A 13,757-nucleotide genomic window follows, 5' to 3' on the forward strand; every position below is an offset into this window, starting at 1 on the left:
ACCAATAGACATGCCTCTTGTTTGCAGTTGTGTCCCAACAGCCTAACACAGTTACATAATGGACACTCGGTTACACGTTTGGGTAAATTTTTAAAGTTATCCCTTAAAGACAAACACACCACGCTCACTGTCATACACATCCGGCTTCCCCTCATGGACACACAGTCCCCCCCACCCCCCCCCCCACACACACAAACAAAGTAATTAAGTCACCACACACACCCCTAAGCTATAGGACAACCCCTGGCCCAGGGGTCTCCCCCAGAGGGGGAAGGAAGCAGTGTGGGGTCCAAAGGGGCTTCCCTGTGGCTGAGCCCTCCCTTTTCTCCCCCACCCCCCACTCTCCAGTCTCAGCCTCAGCTGCTCCTCTTTTAATTGGAAGCACTTCTTTATTCTGCAGGCGGGTGTGCAGGGGGCTGGGAGGGCTGGTGCTGGAAGGGGGTGGGGGATGTTACCAGGTGGCCTCAGGGCTGGAACTCACCTAGGGGTGTGCAAAGATACTCCTGCAAGGCAAGGACCACGGCTGTAATGAATGGAGTCAGAAAAACAGCATTTGAGTCCAAGTGTGTCCCCGTTCAGTGTCCAGTGCCTTGGTTTTTTCATCTGTAAAACAGAGACAACAAAAGCCGCATCACAGGACATTTGGGGGATGGGCTGAGAAGGTACCTGGGACACTGCTGGTTCTCTGTGAGTCCTGCCTCCTTTCCCTCCCTCCTCTTTCTAACAGGGCTCCTCTGCAAAGGCACGGAACACAAGCTGCATGGAAGATAAGCTCTGACTCTCCTCCTCCTTTTCAGAAAACTTTCTAACCTGCAGCACTGTGCTCAAGAAGCACTGCTTCAGGGAGTGCCAGGGGCCTATCCCAACCAATCCTAGCACCCTGTCTCATCTTCCTAGCAGAGAAGGGACACATTGGAGCACCCTGCCCTCAGCCTGTCCCATTGGGAGACAAAGGCCAAGGTCAAACTGGACTCAGAGAACCCCAGCAGGGGGGAGGTCAGCAGCTCAGAACTGGGTTGGGATAAAAGTTGCCTCTGATAAGCAGGAGAGGTGGGCGGGACATTCAGAAGAAATCAGGTAGCAGTGAGGCAGGGAAAGGCAGGAAGTCTCTGGGTGTTGAATTTGGTGAGAAGAGCATCCTGACAGTCTTAGTGGAGCCCCGAGGGGGGGTGACTTCTGCCAATCTTAGACTAGGCCAGCAAGGGTGAGGTCTCCTCCCAGCCACCCTGGACAACTGGCGACAGAAGGGAGGCGGCGTTCAAGAGGTAAGTGAGGCATATGCCCAAAGGTTGGATCAGGCAGGATTGGAAAGCCATAGGGCTGGAAATGTGCATCAGGAGGTGGAGAGGGAGGATGGGGAGAGCGTTTAGGAACGCTCAAAGGGTTTCTAGCATGGGCCAGAAGGTAGCAAAGAGAAGTTGTTTTGAGGTAACCTAGAAAGATAGGATTTTAATTGCATTAGGCAGGACTGTGGTTAGATACCATTGTGGCATCTTGACTAAAGGGAGAAAGAGCGAGGCAATGGGACCCAACTTTAAAGGATGTGGAAGGGTCTCTCCCCATAGCTTTCACTCTGCAGGAAAAGGAGTTCCGAGTTTAGGATCCCAGCTCAGTCCTCTTCTGTCTGTGTGGCTTTGGGCAACTTCATTCATCTCTCTGCGTCTGTTTTTGTTTTCTTAAAATTAGATATAATTCATGTAACATAATTCCAACCCTTTAAATGATACAACTCAGTGCTTTTAGTATATTCACAAAGTTGTGCAGCCATAACCATCTAACTCCCAACCTCCCTCCCCCTCCAGCTCCTGGAAACCACTAATTTATTTTCTGTCTCTATAGATTTGCCTATTCTGGATGGCTCACATAAATACACGTATATAGTATGTGGCCTTTTGTGCCTGGCTTCCTTCACGTAGCACAGTGTTTTCTAGGTCCTTCCATGTTGTAGCATGAGCCAGGATGTTCTTTTTGTTCCTTTTTATGGCTGAGAAAAAAGTCAATTGTACAGAGATGCCTCATTTTACTTACATTGCTTTATGAATAATACTATTCATTATGAAAAAATACTCTTACGAAGATTCGTTTTTCTTAATAATTTAAAAACCGGGATGTTTCTATGAACTTCACAGGGTTGTGTGCGCCTGAAATGAGACCAGTGTGGTGCAGTGCCTGGCACATAGTTGTTTCTCAGTAAAACGCTTGTGTCAATTTCTTCTTCAGTTCTTCCAACACAAGACGCAGGAAAGAGACATATTCAGGTTCAAACAACTTCCAAAGACAGTGATGGAGCCTCCTGGTTGAGGTGTGGTCCTGGAATTAGGGTGGGTGGAGGGGAGAGAACTGTTGAGGAGTAGGACTCTCTCCTCATGTGTCTGTTTAGTGTTGCAGACAACCACATCTGGCTTTATATTGAGTGGAGCCCTGTCCACTTGCCTGGAGCCCAGACGAGGTGTTCCTTATGGAGATGCTGCTCCATCCCGCAGCCAGGCTTTCAGGGTAACCCATGGAAGTAAGCAGAATCCAGCTCCCCCATCTTCTCAAGCCACTTAGCCTGGGTTCCTTTGCCTCAGTAAAATAGGGATGGTACTCATCTCAAAGAGTTAGGGTAGAGTTTATAGTTTTCTCCATGACACTTATTATCCTCTGGCTTATTGTATTGCTTCTTTTTATTTTATTTATCTATTCATTTTTAAATATATTTTACTGATTTTTTTTACAGAGAGGAAGGGAGATAGTTAGAAACATTGATGAGAGAGTCATCGATCAGCTGCCTCTTGCACGCCCCCTACAGGGGATGTGCCCGCAATCAAGGTACATGCCCTTGAATCCAACCCGGGACCCCTCAGTCCGCAGGCCAATGCTGTATCCACTGAGCCAAACCGGTTTCGGCTGTATTTGCTTCTTTATATCCCCTGTATGGAATGCAAGCTCCATGAGGGCAGATACTGTTCTGTTTACTGCTCTTTTCTCAATGCCAAGAACCATGCCTGACACATAGTATGTGCTCAAAAAATTTGTTGAATAAGGAGGTCTATTATTCATTATTCACTCAAAATGAATATATTTTGTGGGTTGGGGCTATACTCCGGGGGGGGGGGGGGAGCGGGGAGACAAAGATCAGTAAGCAATTTTTTTTGCCTCCAAGGAGATCTCTTCAAGTGGAAGTAACAGGCCAAAGCAAATATTATGTTGTGATAAGACTTGATAAGTAGAATGTGTGCTTTCACATTCTAGCACCTTGCCTGGTAGAGACACCCCTCTCTGAAGGCCTGTTGAATCTAGACTAGACCAGAAATAGATCCCACGTTAGCCAACCCATGCCTTTCCCTAATGTTGGCTTCTGGGAGGGACAAACATTTCCCCGCTGGAGAGGGGAAAGGGGAAGAGAAAAGGGAGTTTCCTCCTCTCCCGGGCTCCAAGCCAGTCAGCCACAGGCACCACTCTGCAAAGGCCTAACTCTGTCCTGGATGCGCTTCCCTCATCTCGGTCCCACCATCCCCAGGCCCCGCTGCCTAAGACCCTAGATTCCAAAAATAAGAAAAGATCTCCTCCCCTTTACCACAGTCTGAAGGTTTCTTGCTTGAAATTGCCTCTCCTGGCCGAGTTGCCAGGTGAAACAATCCAATTGAATTCATCCACTCGCGGTGGGCGCTGCTCCCTGGGGCATCTGTGTATTCTAAAGGAAAGGGGTGTCTTGAAGCAGAGGCACCATGGCAACAGGCCTCAAGCTGACTCCCTCGTCTGTGCTTGTCTTTCAGGAAGTCTTTCCTTCCTCAGTTTCCTTAATTAGGCTAAGTTGGGTGGTTGTTGATTTTTTTTTTCCTTCTTCTTCAACATATAGCCAGTAGTTCATAGGCCCGAGTTTCAAAGCAGGCCCAGCCTGAACTCACTCTCCCTGACTCAGGGACCTGGGGGGAGCAGACAGTCTTCTGTCCAACAAGCTGGACTCGGAGTTCGGTGTAAATACTCTGGCTGGTGGATAGGTGTTTCCCAGGTGAGCCCCTGGGAAGACTCTCCAGCAGCGAAGGGGCACCTCCTCCCCAGAGGCCTGTGGCTGGACCCCTTCGGCCCAACTCAAATTTAGGGGGAGCGGCTCCTGCCTGCCTGGGGAGAGGGCTCTGACCTCCACCTCCTGCGCTCCGTCTGTCTGTCAGTCCCTGGGAACGGCCACCTCCTGCTCTTTTTCTTTCTCCTTTTAAGTCTCTGTTTCCCCTCTTCCTGAACTACTTCTCTGAGCCACAGGCTCCGTCCTCCTCCGGTCTCTGGCTCCGGCATCTGTCTGGGCTCCCGGCCTCCCTCTCCCGGCCTCCGCCCCTCCCCCGCGCTGTCATTCACCCCGCTCCTCTCCGCTCACAGCCAATGGAGAGACCGGGCCGGAGCGGCTAGGCGCCCTCGCACCGGGCTTTTTCGCCCGGTGATTGATGTCCCAGAGTCAACAGCGAGCGAGCAGCCGGAGAGGGGAAGGAGCCGCCGGAGAGGAGTAGGATACGGCGCCCCCTCTCTCCTCCCCTCCCCCCCACTTTAGCCTCGTGCGGACTTCGCCTCCGAGTCTCGGCGCGGCCAGGAAGCGCTCCTGCTCCCGCGCCCCTGCGCGCTGCACCCGGAGCGGAAAGCAGCGAGTCCCGCCGCCCGGGCCCCCCGCCCCCCTCCCCGCGGGGCCGGGGCCGGGGCGGGGGTCGGCATGGAGCACCTGGGGCCGCACCACCTCCACCCGGGCCACGCGGAGCCCATCAGCTTCGGCATCGACCAGATCCTCAACAGCCCGGACCAGGGCGGCTGCCTGGGGCCGAACTCGCGCCTGCAGGACGGGGACTACGGCCTCGGCTGTTTGGTCGGAGGCGCCTACGCTTACGGCGGCGGCGGCGCGGGACCGGTGGCCGGGGCGGCGGCCGCGAACGCGGGGGCCTACGGCGCGGGCGGCCCGAGCGGCCCCGGGGGCCCGGCGGGCGGCGGGGGCGGCGCCTGCAGCATGGGCCCGCTGGCCGGCGGCTCCTACAGCGTGAACATGGCCTTGGCGGGCGGCCCGGCCCCGGGCGGCGGCGGCGGGGCGCTGAGCGCGGCGGGCGTGATCCGGGTGCCCGCGCACAGACCGCTCGCTGGCGCGGTGGCCCACCCGCAGCCTCTGGCCACCGGCTTGCCGACGGTGCCCTCCGTGCCCGCCGTGCCAGGCGTCAACAACCTCACCGGCCTCACCTTCCCCTGGATGGAGAGCAACCGCAGATACACAAAGGACAGGTTCACAGGTGAGTCCGGGGCGCCGCGGCCCGGGCTCTGCGCCCTCCCCGCTAGGGGCTCCCCGCGGCCCCCGTGGCCTGCCCGGGCGGGCGCTCAGCTCCTCTGGGTGCTTCCGCCGAGTTTAGCCGCTGCCACCTTTCTAGGCTCCAGGAATCGCCATGCTGGAGGAGTTCCTTCCAGCCTGCGCCCCCAGATCCCATCCCAGACCCCCTCCCCCTCCCGGAGTCCCGGGCCCGGCCAGAGGGAGGGAAGGGGAACGCAGCTTCGGGACACATTCCGCCCGCCTCTGGGGCCCGGATCTCAGAGAAGGGGCGCGATGTGAACCGACTGTTTCTCCCGTCCCGGCCGACGTTCTTTTGGGAGGCGGTGAGCCCCAGAACCAAACGCCAGGAAAGAACAGGTTCCCCACCTCCGCCCCCCCACTCCAAGTTCAGTGCCTGCTGCGCTGCGGGCCAGCGGAGGCCACGAGCCCCAGAGAAGCAGCCCGGCCAGCCCGGCCGGCGGGCCTTTCTTCCCGAGCTGCGGGCTCCGTCCGGGGCGGCGGCTTGGGGCTGAGCCGCCGGCTTCAATTTCGTTCTGTCCGGGCTCGGCCTCCTCCTCCGCCTCCTCCCCTGGCCCGCGGGCGTAAATACCGCACCGGCCGGGCCCTGGGTCGATCGGCCGCCCAAGGACGATTGCGCATTCGGCGGCGCCGGCTGCCGTCCTCCCCGCCGCCCGCTCCCGCCTTCCCCCGTTAGTCCCGGCTCCCTGCGCTCCCGCTTCCGCTGCCCGCGCTCGGCGCGGGCCCTTACCCCGGCTTCCCTTCCCGCTTCCCTTGGCATCCCCTGGCCCTGAGTCTTAGCTTCCCGCTGAGCCAGGCCCCCACGCCCGCTGGGAAGCAGCGAAGCAGCCACGAGTCGAGTCTGGATTCCGGACAGGGACAGGCCTTAGGAGCGGGAGAAGGAGGCACAGGCCAGGGCTCCAGCGGGGTCTGGGCTCCAGCGCCCAACTGTGAAAGGGGTTAGGCAGCTTAGAGCTAGACCCTGGACTAGGAGACCTTGGGGCCCCCCAAGCCCCCCGGCTCCTGTTCCAACCTTGGCTCAGACTCTAGGTCTGTGGCAAAAGTTTTTTTTTTTGGGGGGGGGAGAGGGAATTCGTAGACAGAACAGCCACTCTACTTTGGGGCTCTAGGAAGGGCCCTGTACTCGCGGGGCTCCACTGCCCCAATCCAAGTTCTCTCAGGCCTGGAGGAGAGGGAAGGACTCTGAGGGAAGCCCTGGCCGGGAACCCACTAAGCCTGGGTCTGGTGGAAGGAACTTCACATAGGCCTACCTTCGGGAGCCACGGCGCATCTACTCTCCACTCAGGCCTGAGAAGGTTCTGAGGGAGTGTATGACTGGCCTAGTGCTGCCTGTGTCCTGTGTGTGTCTGCCCGAGTGCCTGCGCCTGTTTGCTGGCTTGTTTGGATGTATAGATCTACAGTTTGCCACTATAATTTGTGTGTGATTTGTCTGTGTACATCGCTGTGTGACGGAGGCTTAGGTCAGGACCAGGCAGGGTCCGGCCCCTCACTATTGGGCAGCTTCTCGGAGGCTGGAGGCCTGGGGCAGTGGAAGCTGAGGGGGGCTCTGGAGGGCTGCCATCCTTTGCTCGCCTCAGGGAGACTGGGGAGGCGGCTGTGGTTCAGTGTCTGGTTGGGCACGTGGAAGCCCGGGACTAGGGAGGCCTCCGCAGCGGCAGCAGAGGCTGGCTGCAGCTTGGCGGCGGGAGGGGGCCCTTTCCCGCCCCGGCTTGGAGCTTGAGGGCTGGAGGGGGAGGATCGAGGCCCTGATGGGCCCTGACCGGCCCTGATCGCGGGGTCTAGCAGCTGTGCTCGCTGAGTCGCGGGGTGTTGGGCCTGGGACGCCTCCTGACGCTCTGCCGCTTGCCTCTGCCGTCTGTCTGTCTGTCTCCCGCTCCAGTGGCCCTCTCACCCTTCACTGTAACACGCCGTATAGGTCACCCCTATCAGAACCGGACGCCCCCCAAGAAGAAGAAGCCGCGCACGTCCTTCACGCGCCTGCAGATCTGCGAGCTGGAGAAGCGCTTCCACCGCCAGAAGTACCTGGCCTCCGCCGAGCGCGCCGCGCTGGCCAAGGCGCTCAAGATGACGGACGCCCAGGTCAAAACCTGGTTCCAGAACCGCCGCACCAAGTGGAGGTGAGCGCGGCGGGCGGCGGGCGCGGCTGCTCAGGCTCCGGCTCCGGGCCTCCCGGGGCGCGCACGCTTCCTCCGCGGCCGATTTCCGACGCGTTTGGAGGAGCTGATCAGAGGCTTCCTAGCCTTGTGGTCGGCAAACCCAAAGCCTTTGTAAACGCGGCTGATCTGGGCCGCTGCTGGAGGAAACAGCAGGTTAGAGCAGTCTACGCAGTCCGGGTCTTCTGATCAGTGAGTCCTATGGGGCTTGCTGTTTGCGCAAACTTGCACTTACAGGGATACCCAGTTCCTGCGCGCCAGCCGGGCTCCCTGCAGAGCGCCGGGGCCCCAGCCCTCCGCCCGGGCTCTGCCGACTCCCTCCTCCCGCCACCCCCATCCTCCCCGCCGCGGGCTCCCCACGCTGGCAGGGGAAAATCAATCCGCGCCGGCTGTAGCGGGATTTTCGATGGTCCCACAGAACCCGGGATCAATGAGGAGCAGATGGTTGTGTGTGTGTGTGTGTGTGTGTGTGTGTGTGTGAGAGAGAGAGAGAGAGAGAGAGAGAGAGAGAGAGAGAGAGAGAGAGAGAGATATTACCCGTCTCACATCACACATCCACTATACTAATTTCCCCCCTTTATACATACACCTTGACCTCTGTCCCTCTCTGTCTCTCTCTCTTCCTCCCTCCCTCCCCCTCTTTCTTGTGTCCCGCTGACTTCGGGGCAGCCTTATTCTCCGCTCACCCAGCGCTCTCTCCGCCGGCCCCTCCTGCACTCCTGCACCCTCCGCCCGCACACCCAGCCCGCACCCAGCCCGCACGCTCGGTTCCCGCGGCCTGGCCTTTCCCGCCAGCTCAGGCCTCAGGGGGAGCCAGGAGTCGGGGGCAGGCGGCGGCGCCGGGCCGGGCGGGCCTGGGGCCTGAGGAAGGAATTGGAGTTTCCTCTTTTGCTGAATGAAGGCGAGGAATCTGCCTGGGATTCCGCCCGCCCGCGGTGGCCACAAAGGAAGCCACTGCCCCGCGAGTCTGCTGCCCTCCCCCCCCTCCCCTCCCCTCCTCACATTCCTGCCGCCGGGGCAGGGGGCACCTCTGGAAAGCTAGTTGAAGAGGGGGCAAGGCCAGCTGGGTGGGGGTACACCGGCCTTCTCAGGGCTGTAGCCGAGGGGAGGGAGGGAGCCAGGCAAGACCCTTCCCAGGTGGGGGAGAGAGAAACTAAAATGCAAAAAAAAAGGGGGGGCAAGCTAGATACCCCACCCGGGCAGAAAGGGAAACCAGGCAGCCTAAGGAAGTCTTAGGTATGAAACAGCAAAGCAACGGATGAGAAAAACCTCCATTTTCGTTGCAAGCAAATTCCCTTCATCTTGAGAAAGCCAACGGGGCAGGGGCGGGGGTGAAAGAAAACAAGAAATCCAGACAAAAGCCCGGAGGAAGAGAAACAGCCCGGCAGTTTGAAAGCGCAGGAGAGAAGGGTAAAAGAAGAGCCTGAGACTCAGTGAAAAGCAAGAAGGGGAGCGGGTGGGAGGGAGAGGCCTGGCTGGCCTCGGCGGCTTCATCGATCGCCTACAAATTGCTTCTGGAGGCCCCGGGGACCCCCATTAGGTCCGTCCACCTTAGAGACAGACGTTTGATCTCAGTTGACGGGGCGGAGGGGAGGCATTAAATGGAGTGAGTCATCGCCTCCCTGGACGCCTCGGAGGAAGCGGCTGGCCCGGGGGCAGTCCCGGCAGACACGGGCCGGGGCACAGGGCTCGGCGCAGGAGGTCCGAGGCCCGGAGGCGTCCGCAGAGAAAGGGGGGAAGAGAGGCCGGGCAGGACAGCTCGCACCCACAGTCCTTGCCTCCGTCCTGGGCTTGTGGGGAAGGTGCAGCCCCTCAGGATCAGGCCTGGAGTGTCTGGCCTTCCTGGGGTGTGTGTGGGGGGGGGGAAGGCAAGATGCCATTTTATTCTTGGCTGAGCTCTCCCAGGCGGCTGTGGGTGCTGCGCGGGGACAGGGAGCCCCAGCTCCCTGCCTAGCGGACTTTCCCGAAGCTTCCCGGATGTAGCTCGGCTCCATCTATTTTGGGGGTTACCAGTCTCTGTGGGATCTTGGAGATCAGGGGATGCGTTGGAGGGGCCCAGGCTGAGCCCGGTCTGCCAAGGCAGCAGTGCCCAGGCGGGCACGCAGGCTCTCCCAGGATCGCGCGGCGGCGTGGGTAACGGCTTGTCCCCCGCAGGCGGCAGACGGCGGAGGAGCGCGAGGCCGAGAGGCAGCAGGCGAACCGCATCCTCCTGCAGCTGCAGCAGGAGGCCTTCCAGAAGAGCCTGGCGCAGCCGCTGCCCGCCGACCCGCTCTGCGTGCACAACTCCTCGCTCTTCGCCCTGCAGAACCTGCAGCCCTGGTCGGACGACTCCACCAAGATCACCAGCGTCACGTCCGTGGCTTCGGCCTGCGAGTGAGCCTGCCCAGCCCCCACCCCTGGGGCCCGGCCCAGCCAAGGGGGTCAGCGCGGAGGCCTGAGAGCCAGGACTCTCTCCCGCCCTACCGGCCTCAGCCTGCCCACGGAGGGCCTCAGCCTGCCCACGGAGGGCCTCAGCCTGCCCACGGAGGGCCTCAGACTGCCCACGGAGGGCCTCAGACTGCCCACGGAGGGGACCGCGCCCCTCCACAGGGGCCGCCTGCTCGCGGAAACTGCGCTTTCTTCCGTGGGAAAGAAGAAGAGAGTGCAGAGGACAGGGACCCCGGGCCCACTCCCGGACTCCCACGCGGTCCTGCGCCCCTTAAGACTGTTCAGAGTCGCCTCCGTTTGCATCTACTTTATTTTCATCTGATTTTTAACGTGGAACTGAGACAGAAGAAGAGTTTCCGGTGTCCCCAGAGGACAGCATGGGCTGTCATTGGAACCTTCTCTCTGTATCCCACTCCTCATCACATGTCATCACGTGCGGACACCCACGGGCCCACACAGAGATGGTTCCACCGTCCCTCTTGGTGTCACCCCAGATCACACACAGGGGGCCTATGGCAGGATGTGTGTCATGCACACACAGGGCCACGGCCTTCTTAGCTTAGACTCTCACTATCTGTCCCAGGTCAGGAGTGACCCAGACTCACTCTGAACAGCGAGGCTGTGACCACACCGCGGTACACTATTCCATACGCAGGCGCGGTCACAGTGTCACTCACCTCCATCGCACACCCGAGCCCCACCCAGGTACGCACAGGCAGGTTTCCACACAGATCCCGTTCATAGGGGGGGGGTTTAAGTTATGCACTTATAAGGTGTTTTCTGTGTAACCATTTTATAAAGTGCTTGTGTAATTTATGTGAAAAAAAGAATAAAACCCTCCGGATCCGGAGTTAGGGCTGCCCGCTCCTTGCTGAGCCCACATCCTGCAGCTACTTGGGATGGGTGTTATCGGGGCAACTCTGGAGCCTGAGCTGGAGGGGCATCTGGGGGCCAGCACCTGCAGGCTCCGGAGAGAGGAAGGAAGAAGGGGGACAAGCAGAGAGAAGGCAGAGCTGAGGTGAGGAGGGAGAGAAAGGCTCTCCTGGGATATAGTGTCTTGGAGTGCGAGAGTTGTGTGCGTGTGCATTCTGAACGGTGTGGGCAATCAGAGTATTACTGATTTGTAATAGTGTGCAATTGTGTTTGCAATTATTTTATTTTGATTTTTTGAGTTTGCAATTATTGTGTGTGTTTCTTTCTGCCTAAGTTGCAAATCGAAACTATCATATACTCAAACGTGTGTGTGTGTGTGTGTGTGAGTGTGTGTGTGTGTGAACTATGTTTAAATGAGCTTTGAGAGATAATTGTATGATTACCCACCAGGTACTTGTGATTGTGTATGAATCATGTGTGAATGTTTGTGAGCATACATATTAGTTTCTCCCTATGAATCGGTTTCTGTGTTAAATGTGTGAATGTTTGAGATGGTGTATCACCTGTAATTATGTAGATGTAATTGTGTGTGAGATGTAAACATGTGTGAGATGCAGATTTTACTGTATATATCATGTGTAACAGTATGTATATATTTGGGGAAATGAATGAGTGGGGATATGGATCATTGTGGGTGACTGTCCTTGCCAGTGACTCGGAGTGGGTATAATTGTTCTCCAGTAGTGGACAAGATGAGGGGGGTCTAAGGTAGGGTGTGAGATACATTGTGGGGGTACCAACATCTGCTAGGAGTTCTGGAGTTCTAGGTCCTTACCCAGCAAGCTGCAGAAGCTAGGGTACACTGAGTCAGGCTCCTCTGTGGTGCTCTAGCCAGGACTTCACAGCTCCCAGCACTGGGTGGGATCTGAATAGGTGACTTCTCAGGGACCTTCTGAGAGGCCCCAAATCACTCCAGTCAGGACAGCAGCCACAGTGCACAATATTTTTCATAACATCTAGTCCCTCACCCCCCCCACACACACACACACACACCCGAGACCAACCTCAGGTGCATAAAATTGCCTTGGGCCTGCTTTTGTGGGAGAAGCCAGGGGGTGGAGGGTCTGAGAACATACCGTTCTGGGGGAGTAGAGTGAGGAGACAGGAGGCTTTTTTGGGGTGTGGAAGAGGGAGAGAACTTTGTGGCTAGAAACTAGAAGTGAGCTAGTGCTGCCGGGGCGGCTGCTGGTGCCTGAGCTTGAGGGCCATCTGGGGGCCAGGACCTGCAGGCTCGGAGGGAGCTGGGGTCGAGGGAGCCATGGGAACCATCAGAGAGCCACTGTCCTTCATCCCTGGACATGTCCTAAGAAAGGGGACAAAGAACAGCAGCCTCCCGCTCAGGAGGCCAAGGGGGAGCTGGCTGTGGGGGGAAGAGACCCTGCTTCTTTGTCCCTCCGCGGTGGCCCCCTCGGAGCCGGCCCTCTGTAAGACAGAGCTCTGTGTCCAAAAATCAATCGTAGGCCAGCCTCTGGCCCCACCCCACAGGCCCACGGGGGACCCAGGCCAGGCCCTGCCAGACTGTGTTGTTAATGGTGACGTCTGTGGTGGGTCTCTGGCCTGCGGTGGCTGCGGCGCCCAGTACCCCGGCTGAGCGAAATCCGGAACCGGCCTCCTGGAGCCGGTAGAATTCGCCTCCTTCTGCCTGGACGGGTCCGGCTGCCTCCACCCCTCTCCGGTCCTGGAGCGTCCCAGCCGCACGTTTCGTTCTGTGAGGTCCCCTCCGTTTCTGGCCTTTGTGACATACCTTCGTGCTTCCTGGTGGCAGAGTGGTGGGGCATGGAGGAGACAGGCCTCCTGCCAGCTCCCCGTCCCTGGAACCACCCCCGCCCGCCCCTCCGAGAAGCTGCTGAAAGTCCCGGCGGCTCCTGGATATTTCTGGCCTCAGACCGTCAACCTGAGGAGCTGAGGCAGGAAGGGGGGGCGGCTGCTGGGCCCAAACCCAACCCCGGGGCCGGCTCCTCACCGCCACCTCGCCCCCTGTCTTGCAAGACAAATGCAAGCAGCATTAGGCATAAGGCACCTCCTCCCCCAAATACCTCCCACCTCCTCATTTTCATTTTCACAAACAGCTAGGGTTCGCACTCCTGGGGGTGGGGGTGGGGGGGGCGCGAATGCTCAGCCCGGTGGCTCTCGGCTGGCCGGCTTCTGTTCAGTTTTCAGGGAAGTGGGCACCCCGCATGCCAGATCCCCAGTGCCGCTGCCCCCCACCCATGCCTATTGCGGGCACAGGCAGCTTCCCGGCCGCCCAGACCAGCCAGCCAGCCGGACCTCCCGCCCCCGCTCCCCGCCCTCGCGGGTGGCCCGGGTCTCCCTTCCCAGAGGTACCAGGTCCCCGGGGCGCGGGGGCTCCTGGCCTGAGGCACGGCGCCAGACTTCCCACTCTCCGCCAGGAATTCGTTGCGTCCGAATCTTGGCAAATCCCGCGTCCGCCGCAGTTGGCCGTGCAGCCGGGAAAGGCCAGGCTGCCACCGGGTCGGGGCAGAGGCAAGAAGGGAGGGGTTTCCGGGGGTCACGGGCAGGGCCAACGCCCCGCAGCAGAGTCCATCCCTCGGGCCGCCACGCGCCTGCCAGAGCGGCCAGAGCGGTCGGTCTCTGTTCAAAAGCAGAAAAGGAATTATCCGAATAATTGTGCGCAGAGGTGCGGGGAAAGAAGGGAAATGAACGGCTGCCTGGGCGGAGGAGAGGCCTGCCTCCTTCCCTGGCTGGAGTGAGCCGGTTGCACTGACCAAATTCCCAGAGTGAGCCCCGGGCACCCCGAGGGCAGGTTCCGGGGAGGCCCAGAGACCCGTGCAGGGCCGGGGTCCTGGACGCCGGGCTGTGCCTCCCGCGGCCCACAGAGAATCTGGCTCAACCTGTTACCCATAATAGCGGCTTTGTGCGGCGGTCTGTGCTGGGGGGCTGAGGGCATGGCCTGAGCACGGCCTGTAATGCCCCCCGGGGGGGGGTTG

The 13,757-nt window shown here is 59.2% G+C and overlaps 1 protein-coding gene across 2 annotated transcripts; it reads left to right on the forward strand.

Moving 5' to 3' along the window:
- Positions 1–4,216: 4,216 nt before the first annotated feature.
- Positions 4,217–9,972, forward strand: TLX1 (T cell leukemia homeobox 1). 2 transcript variants are annotated; one of them, XM_084903903.1, is made up of 3 exons: positions 4,217–5,243; positions 7,176–7,413; positions 9,604–9,972. In XM_084903903.1, exons 1-3 carry the CDS (start codon positions 4,682–4,684, stop codon positions 9,824–9,826), a joined length of 1,023 nt encoding a protein of 340 aa, XP_084760029.1. In that variant the 5' UTR covers positions 4,217–4,681; the 3' UTR covers positions 9,827–9,972. The 2 variants fall into 2 exon arrangements, with proteins under 2 accessions (XP_084760029.1, XP_084760030.1); XM_084903904.1 differs by having other exon boundaries at positions 4,222–5,243; positions 7,212–7,413.
- Positions 9,973–13,757: the final 3,785 nt, after the last annotated feature.

This window comes from Pipistrellus hanaki (genome assembly GCF_964339955.1).
Source record: "Pipistrellus hanaki genome assembly, chromosome: 14".
NCBI lineage: Eukaryota > Metazoa > Chordata > Mammalia > Chiroptera > Vespertilionidae > Pipistrellus > Pipistrellus hanaki.